General features: G+C 39.9%; 1 protein-coding gene across 14 annotated transcripts in view; it reads left to right on the top strand.

The window, feature by feature from the left end:
* The window catches only part of fam126b (family with sequence similarity 126 member B), a 56,308-nt gene that overhangs the window by 34,500 nt on the left and 3,626 nt on the right, over positions 1-18,182 (top strand). For 13 of the 14 annotated variants that reach the window (XM_015386124.1, XM_015386127.1, XM_015386118.1 and 10 more), the window contains 9 exons: positions 2,500-2,601; positions 4,036-4,215; positions 6,218-6,298; positions 8,175-8,290; positions 9,764-9,859; positions 10,468-10,584; positions 13,285-13,372; positions 14,334-14,490; positions 15,083-15,259. In XM_015386124.1, coding sequence (XP_015241610.1) covers positions 2,500-2,601; positions 4,036-4,215; positions 6,218-6,298; positions 8,175-8,290; positions 9,764-9,859; positions 10,468-10,584; positions 13,285-13,372; positions 14,334-14,490; positions 15,083-15,259 — 1,114 coding nt within the window. The remainder of the gene's footprint in view (positions 1-2,499; positions 2,602-4,035; positions 4,216-6,217; positions 6,299-8,174; positions 8,291-9,763; positions 9,860-10,467; positions 10,585-13,284; positions 13,373-14,333; positions 14,491-15,082; positions 15,260-18,182) is intronic. The other variant, XM_015386128.1, reaches the window with a different exon arrangement.

The raw sequence follows: 18,182 nt of genomic DNA on the forward strand, positions 1-18,182 counted from the left end.
AGTGTTAAAAACCGGAATTTTCCTTTAAAATCTGTTTTTTTTTTTTCTTTTTTCTATGCTGGCCAGTTAGTTATATGTCAGCTTGTACACCTCATCTGTCAATCAAATTGTTTCAATCATTGCATCTTCATTCATATTTCGCAGCTAATATACGCAACGGTTGAAATAAGAAATAAGAATATATTTAATTTACCATTGAGTTACGTCCCAGTGTCCACGGGGATGGACGTCTGTGTCTTCAGCAGGCGTAGTGCTAAAAGAACTGGCAGCGTTACGAGGCAAGGGCTGAAACATGTACGGCTGTAATCCTTCTACACCAAAACAAGCTTCTGCCGCCCTGGCGTCCTCTTCCACAACATCTTCGTACCCGCTTTCCTCCTCTAAATAAAAAATGTATGATCGAGGAGACTCATCTACGACCTCCGACACAAAACTCTCCTCCTCTTGCATGTTTCCGCTGTCCATAGTATTGACAGTGTCTTTTCTAAGTGCTACTTGGTCCCAATGTAATTTCCCTACTAGCACTAAGTTGCTAACTGGTTAGCAAGATGCTTCCTAGACACCAGACACAACCAAACATGCTTGCGAACCTTCTACCACAACAATCCCGACCCCTTGATAATCAATCAATCACATTCATTTTATTCACTCGTGTAAAGTTGCGGACCACTCGGGAGAGTTCGGAAACACAACGGTTGGAACAGCTGCTTCCCTACGACTTTTTTTATTTTGATTTTTTTATTGATCAGCTTGAAATCCAATAAATAAAAAAAACGACTGTTATTCATTTTAACATTTATATATCCTGAAGTAATGGTCCTTCTAACAGTTTAAGACCTCAGTTTTTCTTTTCTTTGCGTTTGAGTTTAACTGTAGATGGAAATTAGCACTAGCTGTAATCTTGTATGTTTGGATTCTATTTTTTATTTTCTTTGTAAATTTTAAGAGGTCTGCAGCTGAAGCACAAAATGTAGTTAATTTTTCCTCAAAATTATAAAGCCTTTTTTCACGGCAAACTGTGGTAAAGAGGAAACCTCACTAGTATTGACCAAATATGGAAGGATGGGACCCCTGGGGGAAAGTGATCACCATGAGGACAGAACACAACAGGACTTGTCTGCAGTGGTGCCCCTCTGAGAGGCTACCTCTGTGCCTGTCATCTGCAGACAACACTCAGGCTTGACTAGGAGGTTTGCCACCCCAGGATACTCTGTCCCTGAAAGACTCCATCACCCTGTTTAATCTGGAGCTTTTAGGAGCGTTTGTCAAAATCTGTTTAGACTGAGTCATTCCTAAATCTGTCAGTTTTATTTTGTTTTTGGTTTTTTTGCCACTTAAGTGCTTAACAGTCAAAAAGGCACGTCTTAATGTTTATTATCAGAAGTTAATGCTGACACTATGTTTATGGTTGTAGTATTTTAACATTCTGGCTTTATCTAGTTAATTGCTAGGGCATTAAAAAAAATACTAAAGTTGCTCATTATTTATGTATATTTATATTGTATATATATTATGTATATTTATATTATACCACAAGCTTAGTTTTTAAGTCCAATTTGATTTGATGTGATTGGTCAATGCGGTTATTGTTACATTTGTTTATTTTTTATGATTTAGAAAACATTAGTTGTTACTATCAATGTTTTCAATATCAGCACTGAAAGAGATTGTTTGAACGGATTTGTTTTTTTTTTTTGAGGGATTTAAACATTTTACTGCATTTCAACTCTGCATGCCAGTAAAAAATTTGATCAGTTGAAGCAACTGTTCTAAAACACACAATAGATGCAAACTGAGTCAACAGAGAGGCTCAGAAAATGGGGAGACCTTAAAAACAAAGTCATTAAAAAAGTTTTCCCATTGTTTTGAAGCCATATATTTTGTTTTGTTTATTTACGTTTCTTTTTGTTTAACAAAGGAAAGTTCTTGCTACAATCACACTTATTATAAACAAATATTTTAGTGTTTGTTTCTACCAGCATCCAACATCTAAAGACTGAAGGCCTTCATTCATATTCGCAAAACAACTCAAACATAGTCAAACTAAACCTGTGAACATCAATTTTTAATTCTTGCCATAGCCTTTAATTTGGATTACAGGCTGGTCTTTAATTGTACCATTCTAGAACACAGCTATGATTATTTGAATGAGCCATTGTTTCTCTGTTGTTTTTAGAACCTTTGTTCTACTGGAAAATGAACCTCCACCCCAGTCTCTGCTCTGGATTTAGCTCTGTCTAGCTTCTCATCAACTCTGACTTAATTCCCTGTCCCTGCTGAAGAAAAGCACCTAAATATCATGACACTCTAGCCTAAATCTTTATGATGTTCACCAGCATAAGCTGCGCTGCTTTTGCAACTCATAGTTCTTTGTGGGTTGGTTGTAGTTTTTGACCCTTAAAGTAAAAACACAATACCTTAGTGAAATCAATTGAGTCAAATACATGTTTATGTAATTCTAATCAAAAAATGTATTTCTTCTTCTTTTCTTTTTCTCAGTCCTTACCAGAAACCCGCATCCCCAGCTATGCGGGCAGTCTGCATCTAAAGAAGTCTCTGGTACCAGCGCTCTACAGAGTCATCCAGGACCCCAACAACGAGGTGAAACACACACGTTTTCTTTTTATCTTGCTATGCTGCTTGTGACTCACAGCCTGATGTCTGGGTTGCACTGAGAAACAGAATGACACATCCGTTTCTACAGGATAAACACACACACACACACTAAAGCCTATCATGTGCCGTTGGTGTGAGTGAGTATGATTAAAGGGCAGAGCGGCAGTGGCTGCAGCTTCATCTGTGAGATGGTACACAGCGTTCCCAGTTTACTGTACGCACACTCAATGGCGCGGTAGGACAGAGACACAGTGAGCTTTGAAAAAACAAACTGATGCTCACACCAGAGAAACTACATAATGAAGTAACACCTTCTGTGGGTCAGGGGGTTTCAGCCTCACCCTGCTGCACATTAAAACCACATTTGTTTGAGGTTTTTGCTGCACCATTTTAGAGAAGAGGTCGGAGGTATTCAGAGAGGCTGGACATTTGTCTGTGCTGCCATTTCCCCCCCTTTTTTTCCACAGTCAAATGTAAGAGTCAGGCACCCAGGGATCTAAATTCCATTAGTGCTGTCAGTCTCGCTGCACAATCCCATTAATGATGAAACGCCTGATCCAGGACAGCGGATCCGTGTTTATGTATGAGGAAGAGGGTCTGTGTGATAGAAAGGGAGGGAAAGCTGTAACTTCTGCTGATGCCATACAGAGCAGAATCATTGCCAAGTTCATTAATGAGTGCTGCTTATTTCTCTGTCACATAAAACAGGTTAAAAAAGCCTTAGAGGGCTCCCGGTAAATCCATTATTTAGCAATGATCCCCTCCACCCCCTTAAGCAGGGGTGCTCAAGTCCAGTCCTCAAAAGCTACTAACCAGCAACTTCTTGACGCAACCATTTTTAACACACCTGAATCAAATGAGTGGCTCGTTACCACACCTCTGCTGAGCTAAATGAGGGATTGAGGCTTTAGATTCAGGTGTGCTAGAGAAGAGATACATCTAAAAGTTACAGGATGGTAGCTCTTGAGGACTGGACTTGAGCACCCCTGCCCTAAAGGTTCCCTCTATCTGTCCATCCTCCTATATCCAGATCTAATTCATTCATAAGTTTTCGTAAGGGCTGATATTAAACTCTAACATGTATTAAAGAGTAAATGCTTTAGAAGTGAAGTATCTGCAAACTCTGTCACTGTTGTCAATGCTTTAATGCTTACATGTATTTATTGAATACATGGTGATCTGTAAAATACTCTCATAGTTCTTAACATAAGATCTCCAGATCTCCGAAAAGTTTGAATTTTATTTTAGGTTTCAGTCCATCCATCATCCACTGTAGAAACTGAATGATTGTTTGTGATCGTCTGGTTTAAATAAACAGGAGTGTGGAAAGTCTGAACGCTATAAGTTATGAGCTGTTTCAGAGGATTTACATGTCTATTTAACTATTTATCTATTTTTTTTTTTTTTTTTGGTTCCTAGCTCCTGGAACCCGTGTGTCACCAGCTCTTTGAGTTGTACCGGAGCTCTGAGGACCGCCTGCGACGTTTCACCCTGCAGTTCCTGCCTGAACTTGTGTGGGTTTACCTGCGCGTCACTGCCAGTAGGGATCGCCAGAGCAATGGCTGCATTGAGGCCCTCCTCTTGGGTATCTATAATCTGGTGGGTGCCAGTCCTTCTGTGGTCAGAGTAAGCTGGGTTAAAAGCCCGCTGTAGGTTCAGTTACACTCTACAGGTTAAATTATAGATTCTATTAATACGGTGAGGCATATCAAATATCCTTCATAGCTGTAGATGGCTTTGGCTTAAAGATATGGGGTTTTGAGATTTGGAAGAGTACAACTAAATCATTATGTTTACAGTCCTGGATTACACACTCATCCTTGGTATTTATCAAATGATTTTGACTCCATATGCAAAGTTTATTTTCTGATAGCTTAGATTTGGAAGCAGAAACAGAATTTTCATGTTTTTCCTTAATCATTCATGTATATAGGCTCATATATTTTCATCCAAACTTACTAATACTTGTTTATATGTACCGTATTTTCCAGATTATAAGCTGCTACTTTATTCCCTTGCTTTGAACCATGCAGCCTATTTAAGGTGCAGCTTTTTGGGGGATTTTTCTTAACCGCCAGAGGGGGAAGTCAAAGTTGGAGATGAAAGAATAAGGGGCTAATTTTGTTTTAGCACAAGAAAATGCTAGCAGCTGTCACAGCGGAGAACAAATATCCCGAATTCACACATTTTGACATTTATTTGCTGCGTTAAAGCTGCCGAATCCATAAGGAGACTGGGCTCAACTCCTACAGCGCTGAAAGAAAGAGCTAACTAAGCCCCATCTTTCAGTAGAAGCTCTGCTGCAAGTCAACAAGCTAACGGAAGTTAGCATTCTTCTTTGTTCCTACTCCAGCCTATATGTAGAGCTCCCCCTACAGGTTTGGTGGGAGACAGTTCAGGAATTCATAGCCCGCTGTGGCTTATATATATATATATATGTAAGTTTTCTTTTTTTTTTTTTTTTTTCCAAAAAATATATTGGGGTATATACCCCTTATAGCGAGGTGTGCTCTATAGTCTGTAAAATACGGTACCTTTATTAGTTACAGAGGAACCACAGCTTCTGTTGTAGCTCTGACTGAATGCCTCACTGCTGTTTCTTTTAGTTTTATAAACAGTCAGTTTTCCTAAAAGTCACATCTGGGGTGAAGAAACTCTTCCTTGTTCCACCCACCTTGTGAAATGCACAAGTGAGTTTAAAACGATCCCAAAGCATAATGCTGCCATCACATGCGACCCCACCCAGTTGGTTCAGTGCTCGGAGGCCAAGTGCATCCAGCTTTCCACTTTGGAGCAGTTGTTTTTCTTTTTTCCTCTTGGTTTATGTTTACATAAAAAAAAACTCTTAGGAGACTAAGGTGAAATTTGTGTAGGTTTGTTTTGTTTTGTTCCAAGTATAAATGATCAGTTACCTTTAGAACCAAACAAAGGATGTGAATTTGTCAGGTTTTTTGTGTCAGATTACTTTCAAGGTGACCTGCAAGGAAAACTCTGGTTAATGGATTGTCCAAAGGGGAATTGCATCACCAGGAAACACCCTTGAGGAATTGTGCTAAGAGCAAGAGATACCAAATGTCACATCTCCATGTCAGCCGGCGCTGCTAAGGGGCGCATTCATAAATAATTAATTCCTCTGTGTCTGAATCTCTCAACACACACAGACGTGGAGCACATGCTCACAGATGTCTCTCCATTGACCAGCAAGTCCAGATAAACAGCCTTGCTCTCAGCAGTTCTCAGATATTCAGAGATAAGCTGTTAGCCAGATCAGGGCAGAGAGAGTAACCTACAGCCCAGTCAAGGAGAACACGGTGAAATGTTAAAACGATAAAGACCTTACTTCAAAACAATGTTGAGGGGGAACATAATTAAAAAGACTTAATTTGTAAATGCTAATATCCCTTTGAAGCTGTGGCTCAGAAGAGGCCAAACCTGACTGATGTTTGCACCATGCTCTTGTTAAAACGTTTTTGGAGAATAAGACTGACATTATAGATAACCTCATCTTGTGCATTGACAGACATCTTTAGCATTCCTCTTACATTTCTGCTCATTTGAAGAAGAGAACATCCCAACTCAGACTTTCCTCTTTTTGTTGCAGGAAATCGTTGACAAAGACGGCAACAGCAAGCTTCTTTCCTTCACAATCCCATCTCTGTCCAAACCATCAGTATATCATGAGGTAAGACTCCAGCTTTTCCTCCTTAAAATGACTCAAATTGTTGGTTGTCAAATAACTCCTAAAGCCTCATAGAGAGGGATGAACTGTTGGGCCTGGTTGGAGCAAAACATCCTATTGTAGAAGGTTCTGTGTTGAAAACTAGTCTAAACGAGGTTCATGGTCATAATGTGAAACAAGAAGCACATGTTCTCTGTACCTCTTTTCGTATCTCTTCCTCTCCTTTTACTAAAGTGATGGATTTAAAAAATGGAACCTTTAGTTGCCCAAGTGCTTTTAATACCCTGGTATCCAGTTTCTGGAATAATTTGTTTTTAAGAAGGGAATTTAAAGCTTGCTTTTTAGCCTGCTTTCAATCTCAAACTTTGGTAGGTTTATCAGTTAACTGATTGATTCTACTTTTTTATTCTCTGTGGCTGTTTCACTCTGAGTGCTTCAGCTGACATATCAGAGAAATTCAATACAGCAAACTTTAACAGAACATGTTGACCTGGAATCATGTAGGACTAATGTCTAAGCTATCTGTCGGCCCAAGGACACAGTGAATGTTTTCGCTAAAGAAGGCATCTGAGTCGTTTTGTGTGTCTTGTGGAACAAGGGCAATCTATTGCTATAGTTACAAGCTTCAGAAGCTCCTCCTCCCACGCTGAAAGAATGAAGCAACAATAGAGGAATGTGGAAACAGATCGAGCATCTGTATGAGTCACAACAAGCCTCCCTGATTACAGCTCTGGTCTGAACAACACGTGCCCTGAAGGCCAGGAATTCATTCGCACGTAACTCATCTTTAATCTGTCGTACAGAATCACCAGATACTCAATGAAACTTCTGCTCTGTATCCTCCTGTATGGAGTGGATTATCACGCATCTTTATTTGGAGCTACTTTTAGGTTTCACACATTCATCACATGCATATCTTCCTCTTTCCATTGCACTCATAAAGAAATGATTTAATAGCAGATGATGTTTTTATTTTCCGCTCAGTATTGGGCTTGGTACAACTTGTATACTTTGCAGGTGTCAAAATGCTGCGAAAGGAAGGTCAGATCTATACATGCGTGGTTTGGTTAGTCGTCCCTCCTCACCACCTATAATGTAGAGATAACTCCAAAAGCTATCCTAAATATTTAATTTGAAGTATCTTCGCCTACATTAGTAAGCACATCCTTAAAGCTTGATGGAAACAGGAAGATTACTTAAATGTTTCATGAAGAAATCTGCAGAGGAAACAAAGATTGTTGTAAACAGTCTGCTGTAACAGTTGGACAATCAGCACTTTAAGGAAAGATGGTGGGTAGATGAATGAAAGGAAGCACCAAATAATGGTTTAACATGAACATCACCTGGACTATCTTCTATTTGAATGTTTCACTTCATGTTTATTGCTGGATCATAAAGGGCAACAATGGGAAGACTTAGGCTATTTAGTAATTATTAATATTACCGTAATTTTCAGACTATAAGCCTCGAGTTTTTCCCAATTTTTCGACCTTGCGGCTTATATAACAATGCGGCTTATCTATGGACTTTTACAGCTAACAGCCACTAGGGTAATTGCTAAATCTATGGATTTTACCATCCACCATGTTGACGTCACATTTGCTTCAACACACAAGTACGGTAGCCGCGCGCGGGGGAATGCGGAGGTCCTCCGGAAGCAGACTTCTACCGCAAGTGGTACGAGACAAAACAACAGCGAGAAAGACGGACATTAAACATAAAATACCTGCGCCTTATAGTCCGGTGCGGCTTGTATATGTACAAATCATGCGGGTTATATTCAGGTGCGCCTAATAGTCCGAAAATTACGGTAAATGTTTGCTGGATTTTACCAGCAGCCTCTGACTCTATTATAATAACCTCAATTTTCCCTGTTCAGCCTTCTAGTCTGGGGTCCATGGCTCTAACTGAGGGAGCGCTCTGTCAGCATGACCTGATCAGAGTGGTTTACAGCGGCCTGCACCCTCAGAGAGAAACCTTCACAGCACAGAACAGGTGGGAGAAACACGAAAGCAGCTTCTAAGACCAGCAGAAATACAGCTGCAGAATCAGGATGTTTGCTCTTAAACTTGGTTTGTTTTGTTTTTTTGTGCATAAGTTTTTTTTTTCCTATGCAAAAAAGGTATTCCCATTAAAATTAACAACCTTTTTAAAATAGAAAAATTATTTAATACATGCTTACTTTATAGAGAAATTATTTTTACAAAATTAGCTGGGTTACTTTCTTTTTTACCTTATTTTTGGTTGGCTTAGATTAGTTTAATCAAGTTTATATGAGTATTGTGTATTTTAGGTCAACTTTATTTAGTTTATCTTAAGTTTCCTGTGTTGATACTTCATAGGTTAGTTATTCTTAGCTTAATTAGCTTTTTAATCCTAGCTTGATTTAGCTTGCCTAGATTATCCAATCCCAACTTTTGTTTTTTCAACTTATTTTAGTTAAAAGTAGATCAAATTATTAGTTTTATAGATTGTTTAGATTTTTAATGACATATTGGCAAAATGAGCTCACTTACCAAAAGCAGAACTGATTTTAAAGCATTAGTTTACAGCCTGCGAGCGCTATAGTGTTGTTCACTGGCCGCTTTAAGTAACCACATTGCCTTATCAAATAATGTCCAATTTTAGATGTAAATGTTTATATCTTTTAGACGTCTGTGTGTTTTATTTCACCAAGTTGCCTCACAACAAAGTCTCAGACCATATATCATTTAGCCTCTATAGCACCACTCGGTAAACCTAAGAGCTTTTTTGGCTGTCGGCAGCTTTCTGCTGCTATACATGAATAATAATCTCAATGAAATATACCAGTAATCCTGCCAAAAAAAGAACACTGCTGCATTTAATAGAGCAAAGATGTATTTGTGACTATAAACTGAGTGGCAAACATAAGACTGTCTGTCTAGAGCGTTCCTCCTTCCTTAGTCTTTGCCCATTTCTTTATGCTGAGCCAATAATTGGAACTTGGTGGTTTTCCTTTGGTTTCATGCACCTTATTGTTATTATTGCTTTAGTATCATGATTTTCACCTCATAATGCTTGCTGTCTGCTCAGATATTAAGTAAAGCATCAGCTATGATGGAGCTTTACACACTTCTAAAGCCTTTGCAGGTTGTTTTTGCTGATTTAAGTTCTAGGTTTTTAATAAAGCAGCAGCCTTGTTTGCACACATACTTGACCTTTGCATTACCTCAGCAGCCAAGCTGCATATTTTTTTTATCTGCATTATCAGATATACAAAAAATAACTTACAAATAAACACTTCTTTTCTAATTGCTCCTATCTTATTGTGTGTTAACATTTGGAGGTAGATATTTAAGATATCAAACTCTTAAAGTAGCAGTTTTAGTCTCCTGTCTGAAGGCTCATTAGGTTCACAGGTTCCTGTAGAAACATGGCTACCTGAAATGATTTTAATTGAAATTTAATTAATTTATTTAAGCTTAAGATTTTCCTTGATTGTTGCAGGTTTGAGGTGTTGTGTTTCCTTATGCTCTGCTACAATTCTGCTGTGGTCTACATGCCCCTTTCCTCCTACCAGTCTGTCTGCCGGATGAGCTCAAGGTGAGAAAACCATCTGGAGTCCAACCTTTTCTTGTTCTTTCTGTCCTCAGGTATTAACCTAAGTCCTTCTATTTTTTTTATTTTTTATCACATTTTTATTTTGAGTTGGGATTCAGTCTCCTTGAATTCCTGGTAGCTTTTCTTGTTCCCTGATTTCTAGCTGTGCTGGTGGTTGGAAGGTTTGATAAGAGCGACTAGATTTGAGCTGATCAGCTCGTGTAGTCGGCTTAAATAAAAACCAGACTGCAGGAGGCCTGTCTGTCTGTCTCTTCAGGAGCTGCTTTGATGCCCCTGCTTGGTTATTCTGTAGCAGCAGCGTTCAAACATTTCAGGATATGAATCTTAGCCTGCTGTGACGATCAGACCGCGCCTAAAGCAATCTCAGTCTGGACAGATGACAAACTGTGACTGTAAAGATCAGAGCACAATGCTCTCCTTCTCTGGGTTCTTACAGTTCAGATTCTGTAGCCAGCTATTCTCCTCCACACACCTGGATCGGTTAACAGTAGCGGTTTTCCTCCTAATGTCCATCTGAGACTAGCCTGCTACAGAAGGTAGAGAAACTTAATGAAACTGCTCCGTAACTCATTTTGCATTTCCCTCCTCAGGGTGTGTGTGTGCGGCTTCCCTCGTCAGCAACAGAAGCTCTGGAGGGAACCCTGCAACCGGGTCCTGCTGGACCCGGAGTTCATGGTGCAGATGCTCACTGCCGTTTACCACGCTATGTAAGTATCTTTAAACTCCGCAGTAAACATTGGAATCAGTCATACATGTTGAGGCACAATTTTGCATAAAACAGCCAAATAGATTTAATACTTACAGTAATTAATAATCGGTTTTTGGTCGCCTGGCAACCCAAAAGTCAGTGTTTTGCTCTGTTGGTGCGTGATGTTAAACCAAAAAAGTTCTGCTGCAAATACTTTTCTCAACAGCTTATCTACATCGATAGGTTTGTTGTTTGGTGATGAACAAGTAGAGTAAGATTGTTCTTCAGCAATGAAAAAATATTCTATTTCTGTTTACATCCATTCTATCAACTAGGCGTGTAAATCACACCCATCATGGCGATTCGATTCAGTATTGATTTCCTGACCCAACGATTCGATTATTTTTGATACTCAAGAATACACCACGATTCGATTCGTTTTGATTAATTGGTTAAATTTTTTTTAATAATTATTTTTTTTTTACATTAAACAAAGTTTAATGTTTTTTTTTAGAAACAACAGCAAATAACAGAAGTAGAAAAGTTGCATCAAAAAATACTGCAAAAATACTGCACAGAATCATTGCAATGAGTTCAATTCAATACCTCGGCTCCAGAGTGTGGACGTCCCCACCCCCTTGAGAGACGCTCTGCTGCTCCTCTCCCAAATTGTAGATGACAGCAGACAGTGCCGCAGACAGGAGGCCAGCTTGTTTTGTTTTTATGACCGAAATTGCGGAAAACAACTCGTGAAGTTTGACCCGCTAGAAGAGCGAGGTGCGCGAGAACGCTGGGACCATTTTTCCACCTGGATCTCTGCTCTTTTTGTCCCTCATGTCCCCCCGTCGTCGGACTACACTCGCCCCCACTTCCTCGCCGCCTCGGCCGTATCTAGACCCACAGTGTGTAGCTCAGACCATGCTTCAATATTGAGCATAATTTAAAAATGTGTCTGTGTCAAGTTTACTGCAACACACTGCTGTAAGAGTATAACCAGGAAGCGAGGTAGGAGGGCAAAATAGGTTTAGCGCCACCGCAGCACGGGAGGGAAAATTACGCCCAGGAGCAAATGGATAAAAATAGACCGGAGGAAAAAAACAAACATGAATTGATTATCTTGCGGACGTGTCGATGCATCGGATCGTCGGCTTTTGGGTCGATGCATCGATACAAAACGATTATTATTTACACCCCTACTATCAACTATTCCCAGCCCTCTACTCACAAAAGTTTACATTTTATTTTGTCCATCACACCTGATATATTTTTCTTGCAGAATGATCCAGAAAAGATGACTTTGTTGATACAATAATGGAGAAATTCACTTGTTAAAGCAGCTCTTAATAATACGCATGTGGGTTACACATAGTTAAAAAATTTTCAGTGAAACAGAAGGAGGTCCCTTCTCCCTTTCATCATTGAGGAAATCCCTCTCATATTATGTTGGACTATTTATTAATGAAACAATATTGGAAAGATGTTCATAGAACACTGCAAGAATGTGTCATGCCCTTTTATATAAAAAAAACTTTTTGGAAACATCTCAGAATCTTGGATGGAAAATGGTAAATCTCTATTAAAGGTATAGGGGAGGATGTTCTTGTGGGTGGATCATCTAAATAAGTGGTCGTCCTAATTGTCAATCATTCTATTGATATGTTTGGGTAAAGCCATCCTTTTGCTCATCCGCATTATCACTTACCGGTTATGAGTAGTGGAAAAATTGCAAATCTTGGAAAAATAAGCTCGTATGAGGGATGCAAAAAGCAACTTTTAAACAGAGCATGCACAAGGAGGAATGGGCTCATGCATGCTCTCGTACGCGTTTAATAAACATTCCCTCTCTGGAGTGGGCATGGGGTTGTGCATATGAACACAGAAGGAATGGGTGATTATTCTCCCTGATCACTCCTGTAGGGTTATTTATTGGGAATAAAAAAAATCAGAGCTGTCTGTATCACTAAAAAATAAAAAATACAAGGATTTAATTTGTCCATGTGTGAATGAGTGGCTCTTCATGCTGTGGCTGGCCCTGGTCCCATCCAGAGCTCTACCCTGCATGGAGGGCAGATCAACTGGAATCTGCAGAAGGACCTTGGCACACACTGAGGACACAGTGGGATTTAGGTTAATATGTTTGCTAATGCTTTGCAACAGTAATGCCACATGAAAAGAGAATGAAAGATCTGCAGGGATATCAGATCATCAGCATTTAAAATAAATGCAACAAGGATTTCTTTCTTAATAAATGAAATTTGTATTCTGGCACCTCTTTAGCTGTGGCTACATCAGACAGTCTGTTCCTATTCATTCCCGTTCTTTTGATCTCCAATCTAAAGGGAGCCCCGTAAGCATCTATTCCTCCCATTGTGAATGTTGCTCATGCAGAAATGGATCAAAGAGTTCAGCTGCTTCATTTTGCATGTTTTATTGAAATCATTTCTTTGCTCTCCAATGCAATCATCAGCTCCTTATAGGTGCAAAGAACAGTGCTTTATTAGTTTAGCCAGTCAAGAAACTTTATTGAAATTGTATCAAGCAAAGCTTTGTTACTAGGGGTGGAAAAAACATCACAGGCTGCAACCCTGCTCATCTGTTGAACCCACAGTAAACGGCTAATAATAGTCCAGGGGACGTCAGACCGACATCAAAGTGAACATGTGAAAGTTTCCTTTTTCCTGGATGTTAAAAAGCAGCTTGTTGGTGTTTTTGATTGCAGATACAATGGAGAGTGGGAGATGGGCCAAGAAGCTCTGGAGGACATCGTATACAGAGCCCAGCTAGAGCTCTATTCCCAGCCTCTCCTGGTGAGTCTAACTGGACGATTTTAGATCCTATTCTGACACCTTTATTTTGATTCAAATTGATTCATTTGTCCAATATATTCCAGTTAAGTCAATGTCCGATTTAAATACTGCTACAAACCAACGAGTTTAATCCACATTTTAACATATTCAGGTCTAATTCATTTGATACTGCTTGTTAAGTGTTAAAAGCACCCTGGATCAACTGTAATTTGCAGCAATCCCTCATTTCTGATGACATATATGTGGTGTTGGAAAGGAACTAACGTCATTTCAAAGAAAAAAATTTAGCTTGGTATTAGCAACCATCTAGAGAATGAGAGGACGTAAGGGAGTCCGAGAATCACTTAGTCAGAAGCACTTTCTAGGGAACAACTAAAGAGAAAACACAAAGTAAATGGCAGCAGAAGACACGGATAAAAACAGAGAGACATGGACTCGAGTACGTTATATGAAAGGAAAACGGGGAAAAAACTGTTAGAAAGTTAAGGCAGAAGCATAACATTACAGATGCACACAGGATATCTGGGTTAAGAAAACCTTTGGAGAGACAACCTAGTTAAAAAAGTAAATGGTAGAATTTGATTTATCTTGGAAAGAGACACATAACTAAAACCAATAATGGAGGTAAGAGAACCTTCTTTTGGGAATAAAGAAAAACCTTTATGGCAGCAGTATTTTAGTAAATGGCATTTCAAAGGAAGGTGAGAGAAAACTGATTGCGTTCACCCAACAGCATTTTCTATGGGATTAAGTAAAGTAGAAAACATAATAACTTCTTTTTCTCTGTTAAAAACCCAGCTGCTCACATAAGTAGTCGTAGAGCCAACTCTATTAACGACCTACACAAAGCTAGTGGCAGCTAGTTTCTCTCAAGAAAAATTAATCCATATAAATAGAGACATAAAGCATTATTTTGGTATTGTAATGGTTAAAATGTCAATGATGCCTCCCTTTGTCTCAGCTGGGGAACGCCATGAAGAACTCGCTGCCAGAAAGCGCTCCAGAAACACAGCGGGGACGCAAGGTGCTTCAGGTAGAGGTGACACCAACCATCAGCCGTATATCCATCTCAGCAATCACCACAGCTTCCATACGGCGCCACCGCTGGAAGAGAGAGGGTAAGGCTACAGCCCCAGGAACGCTGTGGAGTAAAGCTACAGTGCAGGAGTAACTTAGCAAGGAAGAGCAGATCTAGCTTTAAAGGAGCACATTTAGTCTTGATGAAGCTGAGCTCATAGTCTGTCGTTGGTTTCCGATCTAAGGAAGGCCGCGTCAAGGAGCTCCTCGGTGAGAAATGACCTTCTTGGTGTTTTTCTTCATCAGAGAGAAAAATAAACCAGTTTCCTCTGTAAGCCGTTCACACCATTAGAATAGCGTGAATGGTGTTTAATGTGCTCATATAGTCTGTGTTGAAGTGCTTGTGCCACTCATCGCTCCCTGTCGCTTTTTTCAGTTTTTTTTCTTTGCTTATTTGTCTCTTCAGTCAAGAACATTTTCTTCTTTACCTCACCAGTAAGCCTTGAGGCTTTGTGGTTAAATACAGTCAAAAAAATAGTGCCTGATTATTGAGGTGACTGAGGAGGTAGTTAACTGTTAGAAACACACTTTAGAGATCTGTTAGTTGATGTGTGTCCAGGATGGGAGCCACCTGAGCTGAAGGTTGCTGCTAATAAAGACGCACGTCTCCTCATCTGTGTTGTTGACTCCCAGATTGTTTTGACTACTCAACCGATGCAGAGTTGAGCCTCGCCATCAGTCCTCCTAGCCTCGTCCAGCACCACCTCCACGACCCTCCCAGGGAAACTGCAGCTAAAGAGGATAGAGGAGGGCGGCATCACAGCCACCACAACGGCGGCAGCAGCATCATCCCCCCCATCACACTCGAGGGTAGGGGACAGGGGAGGCCACTCTTTGGATTGAGAGTCTCAGGAAGAGTTGGCCCTCTGGATCTTCCTCCTCCTCCTAATACCCCTCCTCGGCTCAGGGCGGTTAACTATGCCTTTGCTGTTGTTGCTGCCTCCTCACTTCCCCAGAGTAAACTAACTCATCCAACCTATCAGACCCTCGGTCAACCAACCTGCTACCTTACTGCTTTCTGCTGCATTTAACTGTGGAAGAGTTGCCTATTCTGGGGTTGCAGGAAGTGTTGCTACTGGCCGTTCTGCATGGGCCATCATCTTCTTCCTCATCATTCCTTCAATTTCAGACCCGTTATCACTCACTGAGCCTGCAGCTCGGCCCGATCCTCAAGGTTCTCTGATAATTGGTCCTCTTAGTAAATATTTTGTTTTCTAATCTGGCACAGAGGCATTGACATCTTGTGTCTGTGCTTCATCTTGCTGTGTCTGAAAACACCCAAATTCATTGACCGTCAGGCCAGCAGCAGCCATCTGCTGCAGGAAGAGGAATCAGCAGCGACACTCTGCTCATCTTAACATGTCATATCTCTGATCCTCTGCTCAGTGAGTGAGAAAGAGCTCTGCATGCACTCGCCTCAGTAATTTCAGCCCAAAACATCAAACCTTTGCTTATGTCTTGGCCAAATGAATTAAGATCGACTAATATTTGAAAAAGATCCGCTGAATCCTCTGGCAGGAAGCTAGCAACCATTTTGTCTTATCCTTTACGTGTCCATCTTCCTCCCTGGTCTCTTCTAAACCTTGAAACCTCAATCAGACCAGGAACCGACTCATTTTCTCACTCATCCCTTTGTCTGAGCGCCATCTAGTGGTTTTCCAGTGATATTTCACTGAACTCAGTGCAGCTGTGATTTGTAATCACTGGACATTTGCTTGCATAGAAAACGCATCCACCTGAGTGTGCATTCTATAATTTGGGGCTGCAGTGCTTTCTTGTTGGACTTAATGCACAATTTTGCACGTTTGCCGTACTTTTGTTCTCCATTATGTCATTTGTGTTTTTATTGTACGTCTGCTTAAGGACAGACATTAGATTTCCATGTCTTCAAAGCAAGCTTAAAGCATATTTAGGTTACTTAATTTGGTCATGAAACCGCTCAGTGACGGGGGGCTTTGAATAGTTTTTTTCGTCTATGAACAAATTTGATCTCGTTCCTAGCTTCAGTTCTCTGCAAAGGCATTCACAACCCTGGACTGATTTTTATATTGTGTCAAATCATGACCACAAGCTTTAGTTTTCTTTTTATTAAGAATATGAAATAAAATCCAAAGCAGCCATTTAATGGTAGGCATCACAAGAAGATAGAGTAGTTGATAAGTGGTTCGGTGAGCTTTGGTAAGATGGTTTATGAGGCATATTCAGGTGTTGGAATGGTCCGCTTGAAGTCAAAACCCAGAATCTGAAGCAAGACGTAAACAATGATATTGATAAATGATCTCAATCAAGTCTGAATAAGTTTTGCTATCCTGAAAAAACCCTTTTAAAAAAAAAAAAAAAGCACTAAACCATTAGAGACCCGGCCCCCTACAGAATCACAGCAATAGATGCCGAGGAACTGAATACAAATATGCACTACACTCCACTCTAAAAAATCACTTTAAATGGTGATTTGTCTTTCTGGTCTATCACATTAAACTCTGATTATAAATTAATTCAGATTAATATTTTGTTTAAATAAAATAAAAGTCCAAAGGATGTGAATGTTTCTGCAGTGCACTGTAATGAATAAACTAAAAATGGTCTGAAAGAACCATGAAAAAACGATTTTTCACAGCGCTTCCTGTTTCAGGACTGATTCAACACTTGATACGGGCTACGTTAACCATTAATACATGGTGATTATTACAAAAACCATCAGATATAACCGTCTCCATCTGAAGCCCCAGGATACCGTTGTGAGAGGGAGGGATTAACCTGAATGTTTACGGTGATCATAGAGCCTAGTTCTACAGAAGCTGCTACATCGGGTCAGCATGTTCTCCACACAGGGCGGGCTTGGCTCCGCCTGCCAGCAACATGGATGGCGTGCTATGGGGGAAAGAAGGGACGGGTCAAGAGAGCATGCATCTTCTCCTCATGTTATCTGCATGTCAATCCAGACCCTTTTTCTTCTCAGCTTTCAGTTTCCTTTGTCCCAGTGATGCATGACAGAGAGAGAGAGAGACAGCCGGTCTCCTGTTTGACAGGCTTTACCCTGCATACTGCATCGCCAATAATCTGCTTGGTTTTTCCTATATATTGTTGTTTTTTTGTTTTTTTTCGTTTTCAGCATTCATTGACGGTCTGTAAAATGGATTATTTATGTTTTACTTCTTAAACATAATTTCAGACTTTTAATTTGAGTGAAACAAGAGGATATAAACTGTAGATCAGATCTGAGCTCAAACACATATACATAATAAAACAGTTAGTCCTTCTACAATGCCAGAAACTCACGTATTTAGACTGATTTATTAAAAATGATTTGAAAAACAACCGAGGAGGATATAAAATGTGCAAAATCAGCTTTTAATAAAAAAATGCTTTAACATGAGAAATAAACGTTTTAAAGCAATGCTTTGCTATGCTTTTAAACCAACTATTAGCTTGATTTTAGATCTGTTTAATAGTTTTTCAGCTCAGTATTCATTTGCTGCATATGGATGCTCCTGCAGGCTTCCCTTTAAAAAAGAAAAAAACCTCTAAGATTCCCTAAAATATAAAGGCTAACTAAACTAGAATTTATTTCTACTCCACAAAACAGCTTTGAAACCTGATCAGACATATTTTTGCTTGTTTCCTTGTCTTTACTAGCAACTCAATGGCTGCTCCAAAGGCCTCCTTTAGTCCAAAACATTGAAGGACACTAAAATTTTCAGACAGGCCAGTATTAGTGGTAGCCTGGGTGCCA

Source organism: Cyprinodon variegatus, unplaced genomic scaffold (assembly GCF_000732505.1).
Source record: "Cyprinodon variegatus isolate N-32 unplaced genomic scaffold, C_variegatus-1.0 Scaffold356, whole genome shotgun sequence".
NCBI lineage: Eukaryota > Metazoa > Chordata > Actinopteri > Cyprinodontiformes > Cyprinodontidae > Cyprinodon > Cyprinodon variegatus.